This window comes from Anomalospiza imberbis, chromosome 10 (genome assembly GCF_031753505.1).
Source record: "Anomalospiza imberbis isolate Cuckoo-Finch-1a 21T00152 chromosome 10, ASM3175350v1, whole genome shotgun sequence".
NCBI lineage: Eukaryota > Metazoa > Chordata > Aves > Passeriformes > Viduidae > Anomalospiza > Anomalospiza imberbis.
The window spans coordinates 3,396,646-3,423,293 of record NC_089690.1 but is presented as its reverse complement, the minus strand read 5'-3'; the positions used below and the strand labels follow the sequence as shown (position 1 = coordinate 3,423,293).

The 26,648-nt window shown below is 41.8% G+C and overlaps 2 protein-coding genes across 5 annotated transcripts in view; one reads left to right on the top strand and one right to left on the bottom strand.

The window, feature by feature from the left end:
- SERPINI1 (serpin family I member 1) overlaps positions 1-13,149 on the bottom strand; it is a 45,324-nt gene extending 32,175 nt beyond the window's left edge. The window contains exon 1 of the mRNA XM_068200221.1: positions 13,019-13,149. The gene's annotated coding sequence lies outside the window, so the exon portion shown is untranslated. The remainder of the gene's footprint in view (positions 1-13,018) is intronic.
- Positions 13,150-25,662, top strand: PDCD10 (programmed cell death 10). Of its 4 annotated transcripts, none has more exons than XM_068200224.1 (8): positions 13,150-13,266; positions 19,721-19,935; positions 20,540-20,593; positions 21,923-22,040; positions 22,698-22,824; positions 23,167-23,245; positions 23,558-23,640; positions 25,178-25,662. In XM_068200224.1, exons 2-8 carry the CDS (start codon positions 19,840-19,842, stop codon positions 25,257-25,259), a joined length of 639 nt encoding a protein of 212 aa, XP_068056325.1. In that variant the 5' UTR covers positions 13,150-13,266; positions 19,721-19,839; the 3' UTR covers positions 25,260-25,662. The 4 variants fall into 4 exon arrangements, with proteins under 4 accessions (XP_068056325.1, XP_068056324.1, XP_068056327.1 ...); XM_068200223.1 differs by having other exon boundaries at positions 13,194-13,404; XM_068200226.1 differs by having other exon boundaries at positions 13,249-13,266; positions 19,729-19,935.
- The last annotated feature ends 986 nt before the right edge of the window (positions 25,663-26,648 follow it).

Here is a 26,648-nt window from a genome sequence, read left to right as displayed (position 1 = left end):
GTGCCCTGCATGTGTTTCTGAATTGTTCAGAGAGAATATCTGGAACAACAGCAGCTTTAAGGGATAAACTGGAAAGTTAGAAACAAAGGCAGGGAGGAAAAACTACTTCCTGCTGTTCAGGCAGTTGTTATCCACAACAGAAGATACACAACCACCAAATAGTTTTTTTCAGTCAGAGGGAAAAAACAAGCCTCATTTTACTGGGGGGGAATAAAATATTCACATTTTTGTTCTGATAGTTTCATTTATCCTGGCCTTGAAGGCTTGTGGCTATTGAAACATCACTCTTGGCCCACCATGGACAAAACAGCTCAGTTCAGAGTCCAGCACTCAAGCTGTGCCTGGAAGGTGGAATCTGGCCTTGGAGCTCACTTCTGTGCTCACTGTTCAAGCCTCATTGGTTTGTGTTTATGGGAACTGACGCTGTTCCAAGTACCCACTCCATGATGAGCCATTGAAACACCACATGCAGGGAGCTGAATTTGTCTTAATCCTGCTTATTCTCCCACACAGAGGAGTTTGCATCACGTTAGACCTGACTGTAAATGCTGCAGCAATTCCCATGAACAAGAGCAATCGCAAAGCACTGGAGGGACAGACCACTTGTGCTGTGCTCTGCTGGCTCACAGCAACACACCCTCCCTGAGGCTCCAGGAACACGCTCATGCTGCGATGTTCTGAGGATGTCTGGGGTTTTTTCGGTTGGCTGGTTTTGTTTTAGTTTTGTTTTCTATTCAGATTTTTATAATTTGAAAACTCCAATACCTTAACAAAAGGAATTGTATCATTTCCAACACTCAGAATGAAAAGTGAAGGTTGAAACCTCATCGTCTTCCCTCCCCAAACCAAACTGCCTGTTGTCCAGCAAGTCTCAGATGTTTTCTTGTTCATATTAATTCTACCTTGTGCTAGAAAGACTCTGACACTACTCCCAGCTTTTGTATGACGAGCTATGATTCATGTGCGTCCAGTATTTTCCATTGGTGGGTAACATACACACTTATTTAAAATGAGGTTAATCTTTTTAATTAGCGTGGCTTTCAAAAGTAAGTAGGTTAACCTGAATTCTTGTGCCTACATATAAGATCCCAATTTTCAAGCTTTACGTGGATTATCTGATTTTTATGTCTAAATTAAGTTGTCAAATAGGCAAGGTGGACAGCTGCACCTCAAAGCAAGGAATTCAGACCCAGTTTGTGCCAAGCAGTTCCATCAATATGGCCACAGAAGAAAAAATATTTTAATTTTCAGGCAATCTGCCTCAGCACCAAACTCATTAGGCAACAAGCAGGCAGAATGCCTTGCCTCACACAGACCTCCTAGAGCTAGTGCAGCTGGATGAGAAGCAGTGCCCAAATTACACACATTTCTTTAGTTAGTCACCACAGGACAGTTATTCCACTGGACCCAAAAACACCCCCAGGTATAAATGGGCAACAGCTCCTCTCTCACTGCACGAACTCTGCTAATCCTTGAGGCAGCACACAGAGATCAGCTGGGCACCTTGTGGACTGTGCAGCACAGCCACCTCTGTCTCAAAGTCTATCACTGGGACACGAGTCACTAAAATTACAGCTGGCCCCCTTCAGAGCAAGAAATCATCCACCTAAAGTTACTTATAGGTTGATTTCTTCTTTGTTCAAATTCATCCATGGCAGAACATACATAATTTTACTACCTTGAAGTGAAGAACAACACTGAGTTTTGTTGTTTGAAGCGATGAATTGCCTGTGTAGAGGTGACAGCAGTTCCACTGGATCAAGTGTCCAAAGCTGTGGGACATTGTGCCATGAATTTCTGCACTTAAAGAGCAACCAGCTGAGACATCAGTGCTTGTTTCCATAAAAATATAGGGAAGCCAACAGCAGAACACATCCAGCCTTCACCAGGAACCACCTCTTTCCCAGCTCCCAAAGCCCACAGTAACCAAGGCTGCTAATAATGGACCAGAAGTTCACTACACTTTTCTCCCCAGTGCTTCATTAAAAAGCTTGACTTTAAACAGTCCAGTCTTCACCACACAGAGCTGTAATATTTGTGTGCTTACTGTGGCTCCCAAATACAACATTGGTGATGTCAGACACGGCCATGCACTTGCCCAGGCAAGACCAAGTTTATGTCTCTACAGAGCCAGAAATTAATAGCCTAACACTTGTTTTCCCATGATTCAGAAGTTTTCAGGAATTGTTACAATGTACTAGGAGGAGCAATGAAAGGCCAAGTAAGAGAATGGATTAAGAAAACTCTTAGTACAGCAAGACTTGAAAACACACTTATCACAGCTGTAATTACAAGCCTGAATGGCCACAGCTGATCCCTAACCTCAAACACTTTTGCACTCCCATTCAGCGAGCGAGGGAAAAAAATCTTTACTGGGGCCTTATTAAACAAATATTTCCTTGTTCTCATTTTAAAGGTCCTACTCATTTAACCTGTCTTATACAGAAAGAGTCAAACCATGACATTACAAAATTAGAGCTTAACTACCTCAAAGTCCTCAGGTTGTTCAGGTTTTCAGAGGTCTTTTTGCCGAATTGTTTCAGGGAGAGAAATATTTGCCTCCTATTTGACACTGGCAACTCCCCACTCACTCCCTCCAGGAACTGTTGAGATTACTTTATCCAGAAATCCAGACTAGAAATTTTCCTCTGTAATGTCCTGATCAAACTGGGGATTTTGCAGTGTATTTATTTCGTTTATGATACTGTCAAAGAGGTCAAGGTGCTTACTGTGGGGAAAAAAGCTTACATTTGGCAGGCATTCAAGCAGTGCCTTTCAAAAACCAGGAGTATTCCCTATGCCTAAGGAATTTTCCCCCAGGACTGAGTGTGACACAGCCTGGCTGCAAATTCTTTAGGGCAGGTGTTTATTTTTTAATTGGACTAACAATGATGCCAGCAGAGGTAGCCAAGTATGAAATTAATATGGATTTAAAAGCTCAAACTTGGCCAGTTTGGGGATGTTTTATTTCAGTCCCTCTCTATGATATCAATCATAGAGGGAAAAGAAAAAAAGGCACTAAAATGTTATTCTGATTGTGTATGCAGAGTGGATGGGACAAACTGAGTTTCAAACTGTAGTAACAATCTATCAGCTAACAATAGAATTTTGCTGGCAAACACAAGAAAGCTCTGGAAAAGGTTGCCTGGGGAGGTCTCTACCCATAGCCACTACATGCCATGCTTTTGGGTCAATGATTTTGGAATTCTTGGCCAAAGCAGGCCAGTATGGTTCAAACCTCTGTTTTGTGTCAGGGGTGGGAACACAGAAATCAGGCCAGGTTTAGGAGTTTTGTGGCTGGCATAGAGACCTCCTCGGGACCCCAGTTCTGTTCACTGTGCAGCTCTGATGTTATTCAAAAAACCTGAAAAATGAGAATTATTTTTCTTTGGCTTAAAATAACATGACAAAAATAATTTGAGCTGCTCAGAAAATGTTGTGTGTTTAGCTGCTTGATCCGTAAGCGGAAAAAAGCTAATTAAACAACCCATTTAGGCATTTAATGTCCCAGGGCCAAGTCACTCTGTGGCCACAGAAAGCATTAATAAACATGGCTTATCTCACTTTATGAAAGTTGTGATTACCATTTTTCAATAACTGCAGCTATCAGCAGCATTTCACCTCTCCTACCTTATGAAACTGAACCCAAACAGCAAAATCTATTTGAATTCAGCTCAAACGCGAATTTACTGGGAACATGTTCTCTTTTTGCTCCTGTGTAAAATGTCAAAATTCAGGGCTGGATTTCTTAAAGTGCAGCACATCAGGACTCAGCTGGGAACAAACAGGAGCAGCCAAGCACATGAGATAAATAAGCCTCTAGTTTGATGCCTAAATGGGAAATAAATATTCAAGGATAAGAAAAAAAAAGAACACAAAATAAGCCTGCCTGCTCATTTTCAGAATTGTTACATTTTAAATCTATCTGTAGAAATGATCCACGTTGAGTTTCAGCTACAGAACACACAAGAAATATTTAGGAAGTTTCCTCAATGGAATAAAAATCATCCTAGTACTATGTAGTTATAGTCCAAATCCCATTAGCATCACTGGAAAGACTTTAAAATATTTTGCATACATGACATTATTGCATAATATATATATATATATGCTTTAAGTCGTATATGGGTTATTGATATCCCACTTTTGAAATGTCACCAAGCTGGTGGCTCCCATTCAATACTCTCCTTTGTTCTGAAGGCAGACAAAGTAATTGTAAATTGGTAGCAAGCCCTCATATTTCAATAATGAAGAAAGTGAAGAAAGGAAACAAAATGAGTAACTTTTCATGCCACAGAGACAATGGTTACAGTATAATGTAGCATATAGGTGAGCTTTATGAATTATGTCATAAATTATCTTCAAATGTACATATTCCAAATATATATATATATTCCAAAAAAAATACACATCTTCAGCCTTTTACATGCTTAGTTTGATACAAAAACATGCTGGGTAATACAGAAAGGTCTAAATACCAACTTACCCAGTAGGTAGTGCTTGCATTACAAATTATGACAGGAATTTTTAAAGCATTTTTACCACATTAAAGCCACTGCTAAGACTAACATGCAAACTCCTTTTCCTAGAAACTTCCAAAAAAGTAAGTGGCTCATCCAATGTATGCACACAAGATTAGCTCACGGTTAAGTTTTATAATTTTAATAGTTTTTCAGATAAAAAATATTCAGATTTTTATTAAACTCAAGGAAGAGATCCCATTCCCACAGGAACCTTAATTTCAGGTGACTCCATTTCCAAATCCACACTACTCAGGCCTAGAAATATTCCAGAGCAAATGAAAAAAAAAAAAAAAAAGGAACTAACAAGAAAAAATAAGCAATTTCCCTAAGCATTTCCATAGCTTGCATAAAGACATCAATTACCATGGCTTGTCTTCTAAATTAATGATTCACAGTGATGGATTATTCATGCAAGTCGGCCAGCTGAACATTATACTTTGACTCTGGGGAGAAAGTATAGCATGTCTTAATTAACTAGATTTTGTATATGCCAAAAGATACCCAGGAAAACTTTATTTCTCTAGTCAAGCAGGTAAAATGTGAGCAAACAGAACCAATGGTAATCAAAATATGCAAAAATCTTTCACAGTCTCAGAATCCACATTTAAAGTGAACTAGCAAGAGCACATTGCCTCAAGTGAGCTCTGTAAAATAGATCCAAATTGCCATTTTGTTGAATGAACTGACTTTAGATCTGCTCCATTTAAGCGTGAAAAAGATGGAAATTTCACATTAATATGCTGCTTCCTGCCTCAGCACAACCTTGCAAGGCTTCAGTGATGGCACAATTTCTTGTTTCTAAAGGATATCAAGTATTTTCTTGACTGAAGCGCAACTCAACACTGAAATTTTCTATGAGTGAACGATAGGTTATTATTCCAAATATTTTCCAAATGAATGCTGTGTTCTAATGGCCTCCTTGAAAATACATAACATTTATGTGTTGTGCAAGTCCATTGATGCTATTTGTTACTTTGATCAGGATGGTGCAAAATACCCTTACAGCTCCAACAATATCTGGGATTTGCACTTATTGGCTTTCAAAGTGTTCTTCAATCATGGTATTGAAAGATTTACAAAATAAAAATGGGAATGCCATGATAAATGTTGCAATTTATCCTTCAAGTAAGTAATAGGAACGATCCAGTGTCTCTAAAAATCTATAGCAGGCTGCTCTGAGCCAGCAAAGATCACCAAGCCTGATGAATGAGATGCCCAGCTAGTTGCTTACATGGCTTCTATAGACTGAGGTTGTTAAAAGTATTAATCACAGTCAAATACACCTCTAACAAATTAACCCCAGATGCTTCACAGCCATTATGAGTAGGAAGAGGCTGTTTTCATTTTATACTGTAGAAACATGGGTTAAGTAAAGACTAAGTGACTTGTCGACTACCAAAAGATTTAAAAACAAGGAATTGTTTTACCTTCTTCCCTTAAAGCTATCCTCTCCATTGGTGTTACCTTCTCTGAGCTCCTGGGATAATCCTAGAGCCTTTGAAAGCAAAAAATGAAATTTGTCCTTGCTCTCTCAGTGCTTCAGCAACATTTCCAGGGAATCTTCCAAAGCCCTACACTTCCTAAGGAATTAAGTAATAACCCCAGGACAGGATAGTTACATGGATAAGGATTAGGAAAGCACGGTGCAAATCAATTTAATTGGTCTCTGCCAATGCTGAGATGACAAATAGTGGGAACACATTTCTGTACCTCTGTCTCCATAGGGCTTTTACTAAAGGTAACAAAGATCCTTATGAGACCTCGTAACAATTCTTAGATGCAGATTTGAATTTCTGCTGCTTTTCTCCCCTTCCAAATATGAGACATCCTCGTGCTCTTCTTGGGAAACACGCTCCCATCACTTCAAGAACTTGTTTGCATTGTGGCTGAGTGAAAGCTCGTCCCCTTGCAGCTAAATGCTATTTTGCTGTCATTTCATATATGGGGACCTGCTATCTGTTATGTCAAATCCACAAATGCACTGTGTTTTAATATTGCATGCACATTTTCCTCCCTCACATTTTTTCTATATGATAAACTACTAATGGCATTTTTTGCTTCATGCATATCATCCCCTCAAGATAGATCTACTTACAGTCAATTTGATTCTTACTCACTGTCATGGGTATCTTATATGCCCTGCTGCTCCATATCCCCTGTAATTAAATATTTCTACTTGCTTTTTTCCTGATATTTGTTTTCCTTGGTATCTTCCCCTATATCTAATTTCCTGCTTTCTTCAGTATTTTAATGGAGGCATGGTAGGAAAAACAGATGGGAGCTGTCAGCTACAGATGATGCCAAGTAGCTTCTGAGCAAGTGGAGACTCCAACAGCTCCAAAATCCCTGGGGGGTTTGGTGACACCAGGACATTCCCTGTGCCTCAGAGATGTGGGGAGGACAAATGCCATGCACTGTCCTGCAGCCAACTCAGAGCAAGCAGAGCTGGTGCCTGCAGTGACCACACAGGTGACAGTGAACTGGGGAGCTGCAGCCAGGCATGCACAGCACAGGACTCCAGGAAGAACAACCATGAACAATTACAGCTACAACGCACCTCAAACACAGTTCTGAGTCCTTGTGGGGTGGCAGAAGTCAGGAGCCTTGGGGGATAAAAGCAGCAGGGATTTGTGAGCACACCCTGCAGGAGCACAGAGCACTGTGGGCACAGCAGAGCATGGGAGGGCAGATCCCTGAGGACAGGCCTGGGCATGGAGGGAGGAGGAGAAAGCAGGCCAGCAGATCAAGAGGGAAGGCCCAGCTCAGAGCAGAGAATGACCTGAGGCAAAGGCAGAGGAGCCCTCCCAGGCTTTCACTATCACCAGCTGGGGACAACACATAATCCCAATCCGTCACACTTAAATCAGCATTACTGCAGGATGGAAATGAGATCACAGCAACCATAGACCAGAGCAGTGCTGAATTAAAGGGTTCAGCTCTCAGTGTCCCAGGTTTCATTCCCAACTGCTGGATGGCTGCCCTTCATCACCCTTGGCTTGCTTCTCTCCAGATTCTCAGACCCTGCTGTCCCCTTCTTCCCAGCTCCCCACCCTGCAGATCCCACCAACAGCTCCCTTGGACAGACACAACAGGAGAGCAGATGTGCTGATGAATCCTGTGACTGGACTAATCACAACCAGAGTCCCTTGGCACAGAAAAAAGAAGCTTCTCCATAGCACATGCAGTCATGAAACAAGACCTTGTTTGTCACTCTAGACCAAGGAGGTGTAGCAGGCACATTAAGCATTAATCTAAAACTCTTCTGTCATCTTCAACTCAAACTCAAGCTTTGTCAAGTGTTATCTGAACATTTATTTTAGAAGTGTGGAGTCAGCTTTGGTTTTTAATTTTTTTTTTTAAATCAAAATCCCACCCCCTGCCTGTAATGCTACTGTGAATAAACAATGTTACTTTAGGTTTTTATTTACCATATGCAATTGCACATGTTTTAAAGATAAAATAGAATTACTACAGTGTTTTAAAAGTCCATATCCAGTTTAATAAGAGACTAGCTTATTCCTCTTTAGTACTTGTTAGAGTCATTAGACATCTTTCAACTCCCACTAATTACTTTGTTTTTGGCAGACATTAGTGTTTCCTCCTCCTGCTTTTTTGAATAAATCTGAAATTAACAAGTCAATAAACTGACATATTTACAGTAAAAATAACTCGGCTCTCCTGTCTTCTTCCTCCCACTTCTCATATCTCTTAGCAGATGAAAAGGTCATCATTCACCTACAGGCTTTACACACACTGGTGGGGACTTGGGCACTTTCCCTTTGCATCAACCTCATCTCAAGTTGAGGACCTGATATTACAGAAGCTGTTCCTGTCTCTTAGGTTTTGATTAATTGCTTTAAATAGTTTAGAAACTGGAGCAAATGCTTCTTTTGAGAAAAAGATATCTGAGAGAGAAAACATGAGTTGCTTCAGTGAACTCCAATTGCTGTGTGAAGTACACAATCATTAAATGCTCCAGGAGCTGCTTTAATTTAAACGTGGGAAAAAAAGCATTGGAAAACGGCAGTTTTGGTGTACCAATTAAAAAATGATGCCTTAAATCTTCAGACCTTTCTTTCCAGCTTACATAACTGAGATGTATGGGGAAAACTAGGGCAGCAAACATCACCTCAGACACGGAGACAGCCCCCAAACCCTGGCACTTTGCTGCTGTGCCAGGGAAGGAGGCAATCTCCAGTGGCTGAGTGATGCTGAGGAGTTCCGACAGGCTGTCTTTGGCAAAGTACCCACGCTCTTAACACTACCTTGACATGCCAAGGGTACTTAAAAAAATCACAGTGAAAAGTAGATGTCCAAGTCCTCCAGCTCACTCCAAACTTCCACAGGAGAATCAAGGCTGGAATGGAATTGCTGCTCAAACAGTACCAGATGCAAAATGCAACTGGTGAGCAGCGTTTGGGCATTTTGTCTTACTGCAAAGGGAATTAAAGCCTTTGCTTTCTGTGGTATCTGAGCAGAATTCTCAGAACTGCAAAAGCAAAACAAAGCCTTTAGTGTGTTGTGCAGAAAGGCTAAAAAGGAAATGAGAGTTCTCTTTTCTGAGATGGGGAAATCCCCCCAAACCTACTGCACACACACAGAAACATGCATAACAAAAATCGAGGAAAGGAAAAGCACAGGAACTGCAGCTCTTCCCCAGTCTGGGGAGATCACTGCTGGCTAGCAAGTGCTTGGTTTGTACATCTGACACCCCCCGGCACATAAGGCACAGCTTCAGTTTTGATCTGGATAGAATAGATCTTTCTAGAAGCAGCAGATTGCCCATTAGGCCCATCAAGCCACCATGGGGTTGGAACTGTCAGACTCACACGCAGAGCAGGAACAGAGAGCATTATTAAGCAATTATTTCTTTAGCTGTAATGACTAAAGACTTCAGGGCTGGAGTATACAAAGTTCATAAATTAGTGCAAAGACAGCCAGCCTATAAATTGGAAGCTAGTTGGTTAAAACTAAATACAACCACATTGCTTTAACTTTCTTCTTCTAGACAGTAAATTACTTGTCATTATTGATTCTTCCTGAAAGAAGAGTCTCAAGGTCTGCAAAAATATTTCTCAAGAATTATCATAATATTTAAGCACTGAACTAAAGCAAAAATCCTTTACAACACATGAGGTCAAATCTCATTAACCCAAAAGCCATACACACATTTAACTCATTAGCTTGTATGAATAAGAAATTTCCTTTTTCCCCCCATCTCACAGCTACAGCTGCTCTGCAATGACTCCAAAAGCCTAAAAAGGACATGGATAACTCACACAGCTTTTATCCCATTAGCCACGGTCTGCAGTTCTCATAATCACTAGCTTTGAAGTGTATTAAACAAACCAGAACACGACCTTAGAGCTGATGTTTTAATCACACCACAGAAGAACAATTCTTTATCACAGATACTTCATTAAGGCCACCAAACAAGATGCTATTGAAAACTACCCAAGCCACAAGCAGGCAAGGAACTATTCTCACATTACTTTATGGTTATATAGACCTTCTCCAACACAACCTTTCTGGTCACTGCACTGAGGTATTTACACCTGAAATAAACACATTCTTAATGGGATCAATACATCTGTACAACCCTGTCGTTTTGTACTGCTTCAAAAGCCAAGTACAGAGGGAAAATAAGCACCAAAACTTCACTGCTATTACTGAACTATGGGATTAATTTTTGTGTCTTGAAGTGGCTACAGCTTTATGTCCTGGACTATTTCACAAAAAAGTTTACAGAAAATGTGTCCTCCTGTCAAGTCAGTAATTCAAGACGCAGAAAGTATTTCCTTCCCTCCCTCCTGCAGGAATACACAGCATGTTATTTCCCCCACCTCTAAGTTCTGCTAATGTTTAGTCATCCAGTTCACAAGACCGTGCTGGGAAGACACAAATTAAACCCAATTTTTTTAAAGGGATTCCTAAATTAAACTACTCTGTTTTTTCATACATACAAAGTATGTATATATTCATAAAGACACATTTATCACTAATTACAGCTGACTATACAGACATCTTTCCCTACCATCTGCCCATTATATTGTATCAGAGACATGCAAGCCATATAAAACAGAGAAAACCAAACATTAACTTTGAAAACCATGCTTACACACCAGTTTTTAGCGTTATTTTGAACACACAGCTCAACTCAGATAAGGACAGCCTGAAGACTCAGTATAGGACAGATGTACCCTATATTAATTCAGCCTGTGTTTTACACCGACAGAAAAATGTATTGCCCACACAGAAAACAAATTGCTAGAAATAATTTTAAAAGGTATTCAGGCATGCCAACAACGTGTCTTCAGTGATGATGAGCAGCCCAAAAAACAAATTTGAAATTTTGAGAAGTAAAACATTAGCTGCAAAAGCCTTTAAAGAGCGAGGAGTAGTCAGACCTTGCTGTGAAGAATTCTACCACCACTAACCCATTTCCATCACTACATGCTGTGATACACAAGGTTATAAACTGAACCAAGCGACACATAAATACAACATTTACATCAACAGAATAAATTTCAAGAGAGTTATTACAACAATAGCGTTCTTAGAACTGTTCACCCCTGAATGTGAGAGGAGAGGACTGACACATTCATGAATAACTTTCATCTACATGTGAGCAAATCGCTGACAATGGCAGATGAGGAGACAAAGCAAATTTAAAAATCCCAACTCAAACTGGACAAGAGGATGTGAAAATACAGGACAGACAGTCTCATGAGGTCAAATTTTGGAACTCATGACTGCCTTTAACAGGAAACTTTACACTGCCACAAGCCTTCATTCACACTGTATTACATCTTAGGCTGCCCTAAGACAACCCACACCTAAAAAAACCCCAAAAAACCAAAACAACAAACCATCAACCACTTCTCCCTCCCTTCCCTTGGCAATTATTCCTCATCGTACTCAACCAAGCCAGAGTAATTCCAAAAACTACAATGGATGTAAAATAACCAAGTGTGAAGCTGGTCCAAGCCTCATGGTCCAACCCCAAGAACTCCAACCAAGACCTGACAGAATCTGGAAAAGTATCACAAAACTGATGGAAGAGGTAACTATTTAAGTTTTAGCAGCTCGACTACCGCAGCTTTGTAGCTTTATTTAAAACATACTAATTTCATTGAAAGGATAAAATACCGTTAAACAGACATTTGGCTCAATCTATGCTACAACATTTTACTAAACACCTCTCCCCTACACAGAAGGGCGTAATTTTCCGTTAGACTAAATCACCAGATCACATAAAAAATGAGAAGAAAATTGAAGAATCTGAGCTCAAAGGTGATTAACAGTACAGAACTCATACACATTATGCAGGTTTAAGCAGCCCTTTAATACCAGCATGCGTAGAGTATTTGATATATGAGAGATCACCCCTCGATCCGATTAAAACAAAAAACGGTGGTGCGGGAAGGAGAAAATCCACGTATGTGTAACAATCCAGGTTCAGTCCAATCCTGTTTTCCTACTTTTCCCCACCCGGTGCCCTTGCTCACCCCGAAGGAGGAGATGGGGATGGCTGACACACACGGACACCTGCACATCGTCCCTGAGCTGCCACAGGCACCCAACTCTTCCCACCAGCTCTGCACGAAGTTACAGCCAACGCCTGACGAGTTTAATGCTTGGGCTGCTCATTCCCATGTTCACACCTGGGTATTCGTGTGCCTTAGCGTTAGGTAGAAGCGATCAGCGTTTTTAAAAAGTGAGCGTTAACAGCCACACATCAGAAATGCGAATTCGAACCTAGAACTGAGCTGATGCTTTAATATTAATATTAAATTTTAATCGCTGAGCTCCCCCTACAATGTAATTCGAAACTTCAAAGCTTACTAGGAGCAGAATCACCCCGACAAATAACGCACAAGTTTAGTTCTTTTAATGGCCAACACTCGGGGCGCACAGACGGGCTGCGGCGCGCTGAGCGAGCCGCCAGGACGGGGCTGCCACAGGCGGGAGAAGCCCCTCACCGGCGGGCTCTGGCAGCCCAGCTGCGGGCTGGGAAGGGGCTGGACGGCCGCAGGGACCCGCGGGACACCGCGGGCGGGCTCTGGGGCACGGCACCGCCACACCTCCTTCACCTGAGCACAACTCCGCCGAAGCGCTCCCGCCGGGGCGCGGGCTGAGGGCGCCTGGGCTGCGCGGGGCCGGGGAGAGAGCGCGTCCCTCCCCTGGCCGCCCGCAGGAGCCGAGCGAGCACCGGAGGGGCTCCTGGGCTTGCCTGCCGCTCCCCGCCGGTTATCCCACGCCGGAGGAGCGGCTCTGATCCCGAACGCCTCCTCTCCCGCCGCAGCGGGCGCAGCCCGTCCGTCCCTCCCTCCCTCAGGCGCCGAAGGAACGCCGGCGACCCCCGCACGGGCAGCGGCTCCTCCGCACCGCCGCTACTCCGGCACGGAGCTTCGCTCGGTGTAAGAAACAAGGCACAGCCGCCCGGTTTATTCGGTCACACAGCCCCGCGAAGGGACGGGCGCACTCACCGGCACTCCCGCCACCGCCGCCCCGCCCGCTGCCCGGCGGTGCTGCCGCCTCTCCGCGCTCCGCCGCGGCTCTGCCGTGCAGGGCTGCGCTCGGCTCCTCCGAGCCCCGCTCCGCCCGGGCACTGTCCCCGCCCCGGCCCGGCCCGCCCCGCCGAGCGCTCCCGCCCCCGCTCCGCTCGGCATTGTGGGGCTTGTGGTCGCGGAGTGCGGACTACGAGCCCCAGGGCCCCGCGCGCGGTTCCGGACAACGCCTGGTGTGTGGTAACACCGCGGATCTTCCTCCTCCTCCTCCTCCTCCTCCTCCTCCTCCTCCTCCTGCTGCTCCTCGCGGGCGCTTCCGGCGCGGCGGCGAAGCCCCTCGGGAGCAGCGGGGGCTCGGCGGGCCGGGGCAGGTGAGGTGCCGAGCCCTGCCCTGCCCGGCTCTCGCGGGCTGGACGCGGGGCCCGCCGCGCCCTGCGGGGCTGCGAGACGGGCGGCCGGGCTGAGGAAGCGGCGGAGGGCGGCCTCGCCGTGCGGGGAAGGTGCGCGGGGTGTCCCTTCCCCTCCCGGCCGGGCGGTGACCTCCTTCCTCCGGCCCTGAGGCAGCGCCGAGGGCTTGTCCTTCTCCCCGCCCTTCCCGCGGCCGCGGGGTTGGGGCCTGGCCCCGCTCCGGTGTTCCCGGCCTGGTGCTGGTTCGCTCGGCCCGGGCCCGGCAGGCGCAGGCCCGGATGTGTTTTATTTTTGTGTGTATTATTTTTAGCTCGTCCTCTCGGAGCGGAGCGCTGTCAGGTGGCTGCGGCGGGCAGGGAGAAAGGGCGCCTCGGCTCCTTCCCCCTTCCTGCGCCAGGGGAGGTGTAGGTTGGACATTAGGGAGAAATTATTCTCAGAAGGGGTGGTTAGACATCGGAATGGGCTGCCCTGGGAGGTGGTGGAGTCACCGTTCCTGGAGGTGTTTAGGGAGAGGCTGGACGTGGCATTCGGTGCTATGGTCTGCTTGACAAGGTGGTGCTTGTTCAAAGGTCGGACTCGATGATCTTGGATGTCTTTCCCAGCCTAATTGATTCTGTGATTCCTTCTCCGCAGGGTCCCCCGGCTGTGCCGCCCTTGGGGACTGAGCAGTCAGGGCAGGTGTGCAGGGCTGGGGTGTCCCATTAAGTTGCTCACTGAACTGGTGAGTTGGGTTGGTGTTTTTCCTGTAGCTCACACATACTGGGTGGCTGAAACCTTGCGCTGTTCCTGTTATCAGAGGAACTAATTCTCCTCTGGTGTTTGTTCACACGTTGGAATGTATTTTTGTCCTTTTGGAGCTGTGTCACACCTATTTGTGTTTGGTAAAGTAATGGCTTCACTTTCACATTCCCAAAGAGGTGAAAAAGAAAGAGAAACGGGGATATCTTGTTGTGGTTATATATTCCAACATTCTTGACCTGTTTCAGTTATGCTGTATAACAGTTCTGGTGTTGCTGCCTGCTGGAACTGGAGCACAGGCTGTAGGGTCTCATGTGAGACACAGACTGGCTGTATTAGGACAGATTAAATCACTTCCATTTTGAAGTCCAGCAAAAGAACATAGACTAATTATAAGCCTGACTTCAGGCTAGGCTTGGTTTTTGTTTTTTAAGTTGATATGGTTCTAAAAATAGACATCTTGTATTTATCACAGGTCTGTGTCATTTCTGAATTAGTCATAGGACTGCTCTTACAGTAATCAAATGCATAAGCAGTTCTGCTTTGCCAGAGTGAATTTCACTGCAGGTGACTGTTACACGTATGTGGAGATGTTTGAAAACTGCATTTCTGTTCTAAGTGAGAGGCATTTGAAGACACTTTGAAACTTCAGTGCTATTTGCTGGTGACATTCCTTTTATTAACTCTGCAGTGAAACTATTTGGTGTAAGAATCAGGGGGATGTGGAATCAGTTCAGTAGGATGCCTTTTAAGTCTCTTGTTATTGTTGCTGATTTTAAAATACAGATTGTTATCCTAATACTTGATCTGTATGCTAATCCCAGTGAATCCACTCCTGCTCAGTTTTAAAAAGAAGGAAAGTAATTCTGTATCTGAAACACAAAGCTTTGAAGCTTTGTATCAAATAATCTGACTTATACAATAGGAAATAATTGCAATTGATAATTAAAATACAGTGGCAGGTAAGGTTAGCATCTGAGCCCAAAAATAATAAAAAAACCCAATGTGTGGGTTAGGGCTTTTTTTTTTTTTAATTCAAATGACAATTAATGACAGAAACAGTTGCCAAGACAGGTGTGTGGTGTGTATATAGTTAAAAGAGCATATTCTGCAATTTTTTTTACTTCCATAAACTTTACATCAGCAGTAGTGAATTACCTACACTCCCTCCTCCTGTGTACATTGGTCTTACATTTTGATTCAAGCTCTGCCTCTGAATTCAGATGGAATTTATGCTGTTATTTCCCTTCCCTCACTCTTTCTTCCTGGACTTGAATGAATTTTTCTCAGGGATCTCAGATCAGGTTAAAGGTGAAACCTGTTCTTGAATCCTCCCTGCAAAAAGTGGAGCAAACCTCTTGGCAGTAAAGTAGTCTTTTCTAGCAGGAAAGGAGCTGTGATTTTTGCTAGAAGCCAACCACTGAAATAATAATATTTGTAATCCCTGCCTTGGGCCTTGTTCCTCTGTAGTACTTTTCTAAAAAAGAATATTAATGTCTAAGCATTTACCAGATCTAGGGTAGATGGAGCCTGGAGAAGGGAATAGTCACAACATCAGTGCAGAGGTAGATGTGCTGATGACAGAGCTGAAACCCTGCCAATTGATACCAAATGTTTCTGTTGGTTTAAAACTTGGAAAGTTGAAATCATGAGAGTCTGCTCTCTTTGCTTTAAGCACTGCTTCAGAAGCTTGTGTTACACAAACACCTTCCTTTGATGGAAACCTCGCTCCTCTCCAGCCTGGCCTAGGAGCAGGTGTGCATTTGGGGAAGATCCTGCCTGCTGTAGTTATATGGTGATGGTTGTGTTTTTATTAAGCAGCTCTGCTTGATTTAAGCGCATGACCAAAAGTCTGTCAGTAAATGATACACATTAGAGAAAGCAGATTGTCACCTTAGACACTGACAATGGTGGTTGTACATCTAGGAAATGTGGTGGTTTGTGCTCTTCACCCTTCTTGGCAGGAATTGGGTTTTTGGGGTTTTTTTTCTGCTAAAGTTCAGTTGAATGATTTAAAATGTCATTTGGTGGCTATGGGGGAATAGGTCTGTCAGAGAACCTTTCCAAATCTATTCCTCATCTAAAATATACCAGCTCTCTCCATGTTTGCTGACTGGCTGGAATCATATTTTAGTGCTGAGACTTAAAGGTTAGAACGTAAGATTTATCCTGACAGTGAAAGCACGTATTCCATGTTAGTGCATCTCTTGGAATCCAGCCTGGTGTGTTTGATGGGTCAGGACTGAGCAGTCAGGGTTGTATTAACTGGTATTTTAGCACAGTTGACAAATCCAGATTCTGTTTCAATTCCCTGTATCATTCTGTACGTTCTCTCCCAGGACTCTCACTGCACACCCAGAGGTTTGGGTCTGTGGGGTCCCTGTAACAAAAAGGGGGATCAGGCTGACACTGAGTTCAGTATCTGGCAGTATCCTGCTGTCTTCTCCTCATCTGCCCCCTCAGACCAATTAACAAGTTTGCCAGCAGAGTAACACCTTTTCTGCATCCTACAGTTTGTCCAGGATTTTCTCAACTCCACCACTCCACTGTGCTGCCCTAATAAATCACCTCCTCTTGGAATCTTACTCCACCTTTTCTGAGAATGTAAAATAAACCAGATGACAGATGAAACTAGGGTAAACTCCTCTCAAAGAAAAGGCTCTTTTGAGATTGGAGGAACTGAAGTTAAGCTGTTGCAAGACACTGTCAGGCAGTCTGGCAGCTGTGCAGAGCTGCTTTTGATCACATCCTAAAAGAAATGCTGAAAGCTCCTCCTTGCTGCTGATAATGTGCATTAAACTTTGGCTTGAGTCAGGCCATTTTGAAGGTTAGTGGACTTGCTGATAATTGATCTAAATAGAACAGAAACTTCAGTTTTCATGAGGATTTAGTCCTTAATCAGGATTGAGACCTCCTTCAAGGATATTTGGATGTGGTTTAGTGCAGCTATGACAAACTGACTTTCAGTAGCACAATGAACACAGTTTTTGTGAAGACAATTATTCTTTCTATTTACCACTAGCAAAGACTGAATTGAATAAGTTACATCCAAAAGATGTGAAGTTGATTCCTAACTCTAAAGGTAAATAGTTTGAGAATTTTAGCAGTCAGGTCCTTCGTGACAACTGTGATGTTTCCTAGTTTATCTTCTGGACAACAGGAAGATTTCTGAAATAATGAACAAGCAGTGTGATAAATTGAATATATTTCTTTTCATACCTTGGCAACAAAAGCATTTGGTGTTCTTAAATATTTCTTGTGTGCATATATATATAAACCCAGCTCTTCAGTTGCAAAATTGGTATCCTTTGTGTTGTATTTTTTTTTAGGAGTGTCAGTGTCTGGAAGAGGGGTAATAGATAATTTATAATTGTTTTTATGTGAGGGTTTTAACTGTACCATGGATTAGTAACAATAGCTTATGGTTCTTCAGGAGAAAATGAGTTCTTCATGGTAGCTCACAGTGTAATAGGTTTTCATCATCATAAAAATCCATCATTTCACTTAGTATTTCCTTTTGTGTGTATGTGGATACTGCTAACCCATAAAAACAAAGTAATTATATCTAATGGCAATTTTGTCCTTTTTTGCCCTTCTTCCTGTGATAAAAATCTTTTGGGTAGAACAATGTTCAGTGACCTGATTTAACCATTTAAAAAACTTACTCTGAGAATACAGATAAAAACATGCTATAAATTAATCTGTGAATGCAGGTGGTGCTTGTCAGCTGTGTGAGTGGACACTCACTGGACTTCCAGAAAGGAGGAATTAAAGAGCAAAACAAACAGATCTCCATCCAGCAGGGAATACACAGGGATAATAAATGGGACAGCTTGTACCTGCAGTAGGGAGCGAAAACTTGTTCAGACAAGTTCCCTCCCCCCATGTGAGCAGACCTTGCATGAATTTATGTAACTGAAACACGTTCTTGGGAAAGCACTCAACTTTTCGAGGAATGATGAATATTCACTTGTATTCTTCCATGTTCTTGGCAGCTGTAAAATACCAGGGGTGGGTGATAAAGTTGTGAGACCCCTGATTATTGCAGTTCTATCCCCGTGGATGCATTTCATCCATCCAGACCCCATTCTAAAGTCTCAGGAATCCTTTTCTGGGGCTGGAGGAATCAGCTCATCTGTGGCACTTTGAGGTTGGAGCAGCAAGAGAAACAAAGTGAGATTTTGCAGTAAGCAGTCCATGTTAGAAGACTTGCATAAAGTTTTTACTGTAGTCATGTTTAATTTTTCTTCAACTTTTACTGTTCACAAGATCAGAGGAGATATTCACAATATTTTTAGTCATCCAGTTTCTTCTCTGTGCTGACTGTAATCAGTAACAAATTTCACTTGTATAATTATGGCTGAACAATTATATATCTGCTCTGGACAAAAAAAATACCTGTTCTTCTGTTTAAACAGCCTGGAGATCTTTAGCCAGTGCAGAGCATAATGAGGAATATGGCTTGAAGAAATGTCTTGGCATGTTCTTAACCTGTTCATACTCTCAGGAAGTAATATTGAATGCTGGAGTAGTTTCTGCTGTTACTTATCATTTCACTCTTTTCACTTCTTACTAAAATGTCAGTAAATTGCACAGACATGCAAATGCCAGGTGTCTGGAGCTTGCTAGGAAGAAAAATCCCTCCTCTAGTGCATTAAATCCTCCAAGCAAATCTAAAAATTAAAAAGCTTAGTATCTTTCTTTTTATCTTTATTTCTGACTTGGACTTCAGGTCTTTAAATTCAGTTATGTCATATAAAACATTTTTTTAAAGAATCTGATTAATAGAAAATACAGCAGGGTGGAACAAGGGTTTTTTTTTATCAACTGTAAAGTGACCTTTTTTCTTTTCCACATAAATTCTGGGTCTGAGCAGCGATCCTTCCATGTTGGATATGATGAGCTGGGCTGGGTGGAGAACTTCCAAAACAGAGTTTCATTTACTGGAACAATAATTTTCCATTGAGTTAACATAGCTGGTGACACACCCTGAGTGGAAACATGACTTCAGCTTATATATAACCAAAGATGTAGTGTTCACATTCAGATGGGTGGAAAGTAGGCACTGAGCTCCAGCAGAATCACAGCTTGATGCATGTGCAAAAATATGGAGTATTTATAGGTAGTTTTAATAGTCACAATGCATCTGGGTGAGGTTGGGGCTGCAGCATGTCGTGCTTTCCAAGTTTTCCTGGATGGGAGTTGTCAGGAACCTTCTGCTGCTGCCTATGAGTGGTGGCAAGATTTTTGTAAATAGCACATAAAATCCCTGCTTTCAGGAGAATTGATTCCATAAGAACTTGAAGGGAAAAACACTTGGGGTAGCACCTTTTCTTTAAAATATTCATTTAATAGATTTCAGTTAGGGTTTTGAAGTTACACCAAGTGGTGATTCCATGTTTACTTGACTCATGTAATAAGAAATCCCTGGTTTCCACACAGTAGAACTCACATTGATCTGTGCCTTGTGATTTTTGGAACCTGTCCCTCACGAGCCTTTGTAATTGTGTGTTTGTTTTCTCTTTTCTCACACACCCTAAGGACAATAGATTTTCCAAGTTCTTCAAGTATTCTTGCACAACGAGGAAAAAGAAGAGACATTTCAGTGAATGAGGAGTTTTTTGCTTCTATAGTGTTTTCCTTGAGAAGTGGCTCTTTGAATGAGGATGACAATGGAAGAGATGAAGAATGAAGCAGAGACCACTTCTATGGTTTCCATGCCTCTCTATGCTGTTATGTACCCTGTCTTTAATGAGGTGAGCTCCAGTTGACCTTGGAATGCAATAATCCCCTTTATTTTGGGAAGTGAGGCCACAGTAACATGTTGTTCATCTTGGGAAAGCTTTGTCTAGCACCTCTTCTCTCTGCATTGATTCACCCTTCTTGCCATGAATAGTTTCATGCTCATCAAAGCTTGCTGGTTGTCTTGGTCCTGAGCTTTCCTCTTACCTTTAACAGGATTTTCACAAAAACGCCAGCTCTGGTATTCTCTGGCAGGAAACAGCGCGCAGTCGAATCTGTGAACAGTTTGATGCATTTTCATTTTACTGCTAATGGTTGTTATTTAATCACATATTTGGTTTTTTTCTGAGCATCAGAGATTACCAAGATATTCTCAAAATCTTCTGTCAGACTTTTGCTGCAAAATACATCCAGTGATTTTTGTTTTCATTTGTGGGGGGAACTCTTTCCTTTGGGATTAACTTTACTTTTATAGTATCTCTGAAGTGAGACCAGTAATTTGAAAGCTTCTGTTAATCTCCCTTTCCATTCTGCTTTATGGGCAAGGTGTGATTACTTGACTTGCTTTGTTCTGATAACAACAGAATGCTAATAATTAATTCTAAACTTTTATTGCAGCTAGAAAGAGTAAATCTGTCTGCAGCTCAGACACTGAGAGCAGCTTTTATTAAGGTGAGAAGTAACTTGCATTGAAAAATGGTTGTTTCAAAAGTAAGCTGTGTATGATGAAGCTGAAAGGTCAGCTCTCTTGTTTCCTTGTCTTTTTATCTAAGACTTCATCCTTGATCCAGTAGTCTAAAAATAAAGTGGACAATTGCATGAACTGGAAGTTTGAGATGTCTGCAGATGTCATGAGTAGAAATCTGAATGAGCAATTTTAAACAGACTCTTCTCCTGTCCATACAGAGCAAAAGCTGAAATGAGGGAGCAGGCAGTGAATAAATAATAAACTTAGTCTAAAACCCACAAGATTTGTAGAATGGGCTCTCATGAGCAATAGGCACGTAGCAGACTTTGAAATTGGTTTACAAAGTGAGTGGTAATGGGATATTTTTGTGGATGAACTTCAGTGTTTGTGTAGAAATCTGTCAGTAAATGGAAAAAAAGATTCTTCTGACTTTTCCATTGTATTCCTAAGGAGTGAAAATACAGATATTCCTTTACATTGCTTTATTGAAGTGGTGATCTTTTCAAATATTGAAACAAAATAATGGCAGGCATGACATATCTGAGCTGTGTAACTCTGGGATACTTCCCTGTTCCTGCACTTAAATCTAAATGTACCTTGATGGGCTGGAGTCTCAAACTGAGCTCCTACGAGTGTGGGTTGGTTTTGTGTGTTCTCACAATTGGTGGGAAGGAGCTAAGCTGGATGCAAATAATGTTAAACTGAGATGTTGGTAAAAATGGTAGTGCCAGCTAAAAAAACCCATGGAGGCTCATTTTTCTTCCCCACAGAGCAGTTTTTTGGAAGCAGCACAGGTGATGTGAACAGCTCCAGTGTTAATCCAGCTCTGTACTTAGATATGTCATCAATCAAAAGCTGGGTTTTTTTTGAAAGAGCAATTCCCAGATGATGTCTGAGCATATGATGTGATTCATGAGAGGCACATTTATAAATGTCATGGGGAAGGTGGGGGAGTAGCACCTGTGTTGGAGTGAATTAAATTCCAGGGGATACAATATCTTTGTCTCAAAGCTTGGTGTTTATGAAAATGCAACAGGAGAGAGACGTTTATTAAAACCCTTCTTACTCCAATTAAAATGAATGCAAGGGCTTATTGGAAAAGTTGCTTATACAAAATCAGTGATGTAATCCAAGCAAAATTAATTTTGTAGTGGAAAAATGTTTTTAATGTAATCTAGTGGTCTAAAGCCATTAGACATTCAAAGTTCCTAGCAAAGTTCCTGCTGTATTTGAAGCAATTTATATTAAAATCTTGGTGCTTGCAATGTCCAGGTCTTGCATATTTAAGAATATAAAATTTCTCTGCTATACAGGCTGAAAAAGAAAATCCAGGTCTTACACAGGACATCATCATGAAAATTCTGGAGAAGAAAAGTGTGGATGTGAATTTCACAGAGTCTCTTTTGCGTATGGCAGCTGATGATGTAGAAGGTAATAAAGCCTTTGTTGGATAACTGTATTTTTAATTGCACTGTTAACTAGGAATATGCAATTCTGTATTTCTTCTTTTTTTTCAGAAGAGATTATTTGTTTCTTAGTACAATTTTCTCAGCATGGTGGAAGAAAATTTGTATTTGTGCATGCTGCTATTGGAGAAAGTAAATCTCCCTGAAAACCACACTTGACTAGTAAGAGAAGGAAAGAAAGAAAATGAATGTTTAGAATTATGTTTTTATGGGTGCACAGTTCACCTTTTGCAATGCTAACAACCAGGAAAAGGCAAATACGGAGTATAACATCCTCTTTTTTTTTTCCTACTTCAAATTAAAAGCAGCAGTTACACTGTCACAGAAGGAGAATATACTGTAGGCTTTAAGTTATTTTAATGCTGAATTTGATGACTTTAATACCTCAAATAAAGTAAGATGGGCTCTTTTTCCACCATGCAGTAATGAAGGTGATTGTTGCACTGTCTTGATTCACACAGGGGTTATTCACTGCAGTTCTCTGCTCGTGGCTGTTTCTGTGCTGTTCACCTTCAAATTCACCCTGGAGATCCTGCTGCATTTTGTGTCGTGTTTTTAGCTGTCACTACAGACTTGAGAACAAACTAATGGTGGTTTTGAATATGTTTTTTTTTTTTGCCAGAGTATATGATTGAAAGACCTGAACCTGAATTCCAAGATCTTAATGAAAAGGCACGAGCACTTAAACAGATTCTTAGTAAGATTCCAGATGAGATCAATGACAGAGTGAGGTTTCTTCAGACAATCAAGTAAGTACAATATGATGGATTTTGCTGCAGGTAGAGAGGACAAACTTCTTTTATTTAGGCCTGAATGTTGAAATTCTGTAGATGTAGTAGCATTGTTCCCATTGCCAGAGAGCCTGATCCCACTTAGAAATGATGAGGATGTTACTTGACCAAACTTGCTGGCTCCAAGGCTGAATTCCTGGGATGCTGCTGTGGCTCTCTGCATTTGATCTCCTCCATCATGTCTGACACTTCCTCTGTAGAGACTGCCCTGAGAAATACCTGACTGCTAGAAAGGGATTCAACTCCAGCATTTCATGGGATCTCCCGAGGATATTGAAATTCTCTTTTCTTGCCCAACAGGGACATTGCAAGTGCAATAAAGGAGCTCCTTGACACAGTAAATAATGTCTTCAAGAAATACCAGTACCAGAACCGGCGGGTACGTGCACCAGCTCTTCAGCCAGTATTTCTAATAGCAACAGAGGAGGCATCCTTTGCATCCAAGGATGAACAGCAGAGCTTAGCTGGTCAATGACACCATGCTTTAACAACAGAATGGTTGTATGATAGGTTTCAGGAGGTTTAGAGGAAAAAAATGATTCCTCTTTGTTTCTTCTAAAGAAAGAAAACAAAAAATTTTTATTCCCGATGTAACATTAATTAATTTTCTGATCAGCTTAACCTCAAGGTTCTCACTGTACCCAGAAATACGTGAACTAAGACTCTGCTCCTGTTGGTTTTGTTTTTGCAGGCACTTGAGCACCAAAAGAAAGAGTTTGTAAAATACTCCAAAAGTTTCAGTGATACTCTGAAAACCTATTTTAAAGATGGAAAGTAAGTATGCTTTTGTCCCGTTGGTTTTGTCCTGTTGCTTCAACGTTTTACATAATGACTAACAGGAAAATAGGACAGGCTTTGGGATGTAAGCTGCCTTTTTTAGGAGTTGCCTAATTATTTCCTTACCTATGTCCTCTCATTACCATGGCTGTTTCTTTTGTAATGCCTTTGAGGAAAGGGAAAATTGTTAAATTCACCACCATCTAACACCCATGTGCAGTGTTAGTTTTGAGTTTGAATATGAGAAGTTAAATTTCCTGACCCTGTGTGGGTTTTCTCAGTGCATATACAAGGACAAAGAAATTAGGGATTTTTTTTTAATTGAGAAAAGTAATTTACCTATTTTAAGTATCATTTGCAAATACAAAACATCTGTGCAGGGTTCTCTTTGATTTACATTTTTTTTGGCCTTTCTTTATAGACCCTCATAGTGCTCTGAAGTATGTGGAATAATTCAGCTGAATCTTTTTCTAGCTGAGAATCTTTTTCAAACTGAGGCTTTTTCCAGGTCTTCACCTTGGGTTTTGCAGTCACTATTCCTGTATAATTCACTGTAGTGATTCTTTTGGAGGGTGAGTGGATCCCCCTCAGATTCTGGCAGTGCCAAAGTCTTCTGTTTTAAAGATGGAACCAACTTTGACGTCAGCTCTTGTTGAGCTTGGCCAAGGCTGAGAGCACCCAGGAGATGGGGCATTGCTAAAGGAGAGAAAAGTCTTGAGAGTCTGGGAGTACAATCCTGCTCCCATCAAAGCATTCTTGTTTTTCTCTCCTTCTCCTGAAACTGGGGCTAAATTTGATTCCAAAATGAGAAGTTTAGGGTTTGGTAGCTTTGATTCCTGGACAGAAGTACTGTGTGTTCTGGGCTTATGCTTAAAGAGTGTTAATTATTTGCAGTCGTGTAAGAAATTCCATCACATATTTCCTATCCTTGGGAAGGAATTTCAGTGTGTCTGAGCTGCACATTGGCTGAGATCCCTGCTCCCCCCAGCACTAAACACAAGCCATGCTCACACATCATTCCTGAGCTGAAAAATTCTGTGACCCCACACCTTTCTGTGCAGAAAGGTAACTAAAATAGTGTGTTGCTGTCACATGTGTCCACGTTTAGTATTCCTTGAGGGAAGAGTTGCCGGTTCTGGAATTCCTGGGGGGTGAAGAGCTCAGCTTTGGAAAGGTGTTTAACAATCACTGAGTCAGAAAATGGCTGTGACCTTAAAGATCATCTGGTTCCAAACCCAGTCATCTGCTCCATGGTTTTCCCTTGGTTATCTGAATCCCAGAAGGAAAGGATTGAGATGTCAGTGATGATAGAGAGCCAAATTCTTTTTAAATTCCTGCCAAATCAACACAGCTTTTCTGGGATTAGCTATGCAAATGAGGCTGGCTGGCAGCCAGCAGGGAGCTTCAGGTAGGTCAGCACAGGGTTGAACATCCCTGTGCTCCCAATTCTCAAAGCCTAGGTGCCAATAATGCTGGGTTTCTCCACTGCTGTGTTTCTAGAAGTGTCTGAAGCAATATTCTTCTCTTTCCACAGGGCAATAAATGTCTTCATAAGTGCCAACCGACTAATTCATCAAACCAACTTGATACTCCAGACCTTCAAAACTGTGGCCTGAAAACTGTATATGTTGAGAGTTGTACTTTTCAATGGTGGATAGGGTACCTTTATATGTAAATTTTAAAGTTTTGACTGTATAAATTATCAGCCCCTCTCGAGGGGCCTAATGCAGGATTTTGAATGGGATTATTGCCATCTTACACCATATTTTTGTAAAACATTGTAGCTTAATCATAATCTCACAAGAAAGATTTTGCATCACTTTTTGCTATTATCATTCTTTTCAGAATTATAAGCCAAAAGAATTTACGCCTTAATGTGTCATTATGTAACATTCCTTACAAGAATTGTAAATATTTGGTGTTCTGTTTCTGACATTTTAACTTGAAAGCGGAAAACTGCAAGATTATGTATTTAACAATATTGGTGGCAAATATTCAATAAATAGTTTACATCTGTTAGACTGTCTTTTTGTATGTGAACAAAAGTGCATAACTCATCTTTCTAGAACTGCAGAACATTCATTCAATAGAAAAAGAAATTAAAATTTTTTGGGTGCTTAAAGCTACCGGGAGTTCAAATCAGTGTAAAATGAGGGGTGTTCCTTAAAACTGAGATTTTGGCTGTTCTCTAGACCAGAATATCAGAATAATTATATCAAAATGTCTTTGAGAAAGTAATAAATAAACCCAGAAGTGAGATGTGCTTTTGTTTTTGATAGAAACTAGATCTCACTTCTTTCTTAGTCTTCTGTTAGTGGTGAGTTAACAGGTTTTTTTTACTCCTAGGCTATTCCAAGGTTTGGAGCACAGGTTTATTTGAAATATATGCAGCAAAGATTGAATTTAAACTATTCAGATAAGTGGGTTTGAATTTGTCCCCTTTGGGAGGGAGGAGGATTGGAGCTAGAACTCTTCCAGGTAGCACTAGTGATATCTATACTATGCATGCCATAAGGCAACTTTGTTTTTTCAGGGAATTGAAATCATGTGAGACCTCGACTGACAAACCTTGGCTGGGTAGATGGTTAAGAGCTGCTGCTGGACAGGTGGAAATGTTCTCTTTGTGATTTCCTGGTGATGTTTCACAAGTTCTGACGAATCCCTTGGAAGTGCACCTCGAGCTGATTTGGAAATAGAATAAACCTCTGGAAGTTTGCAAAATCTGTGGCCAGTACTAGGAAGTATAGGGAAGAATGTGAAGCAGCTTCTGAAAGCTGCACAAGCTCTTGCAGGAGGAGCACTCCAGGCTGAAAGAGCACAATTGCTCCAGAACTATTCCTTGTTTGGCTCCAAATGGTGAAGAAAAGGTCCCTCCAGATTGTCTGGCACACTGGCCTGGTGCTGTACTGCTCATCTGGGGCAAGTGCCTTATCCCAGGTACAACAGCTGGGTCCTTGCATTTGCTGATCTGAAAGGATCAAAAAGGGGGGAAATGCAAACTGCAG

Bases quoted from the DNA above. Each gene is read 5' to 3' on its own strand.
- PDCD10 (XM_068200224.1), top strand. From the start codon at position 19,840: ATGAGGATGACAATGGAAGAGATGAAGAATGAAGCAGAGACCACTTCT. The intron at 20,594-21,922 runs GTGAGAAGTAAC...TCTGCTATACAG, and splicing joins TGAGAGCAGCTTTTATTAAG to GCTGAAAAAGAAAATCCAGG. The intron at 23,246-23,557 runs GTACGTGCACCA...TTGTTTTTGCAG, and splicing joins ACCAGTACCAGAACCGGCGG to GCACTTGAGCACCAAAAGAA.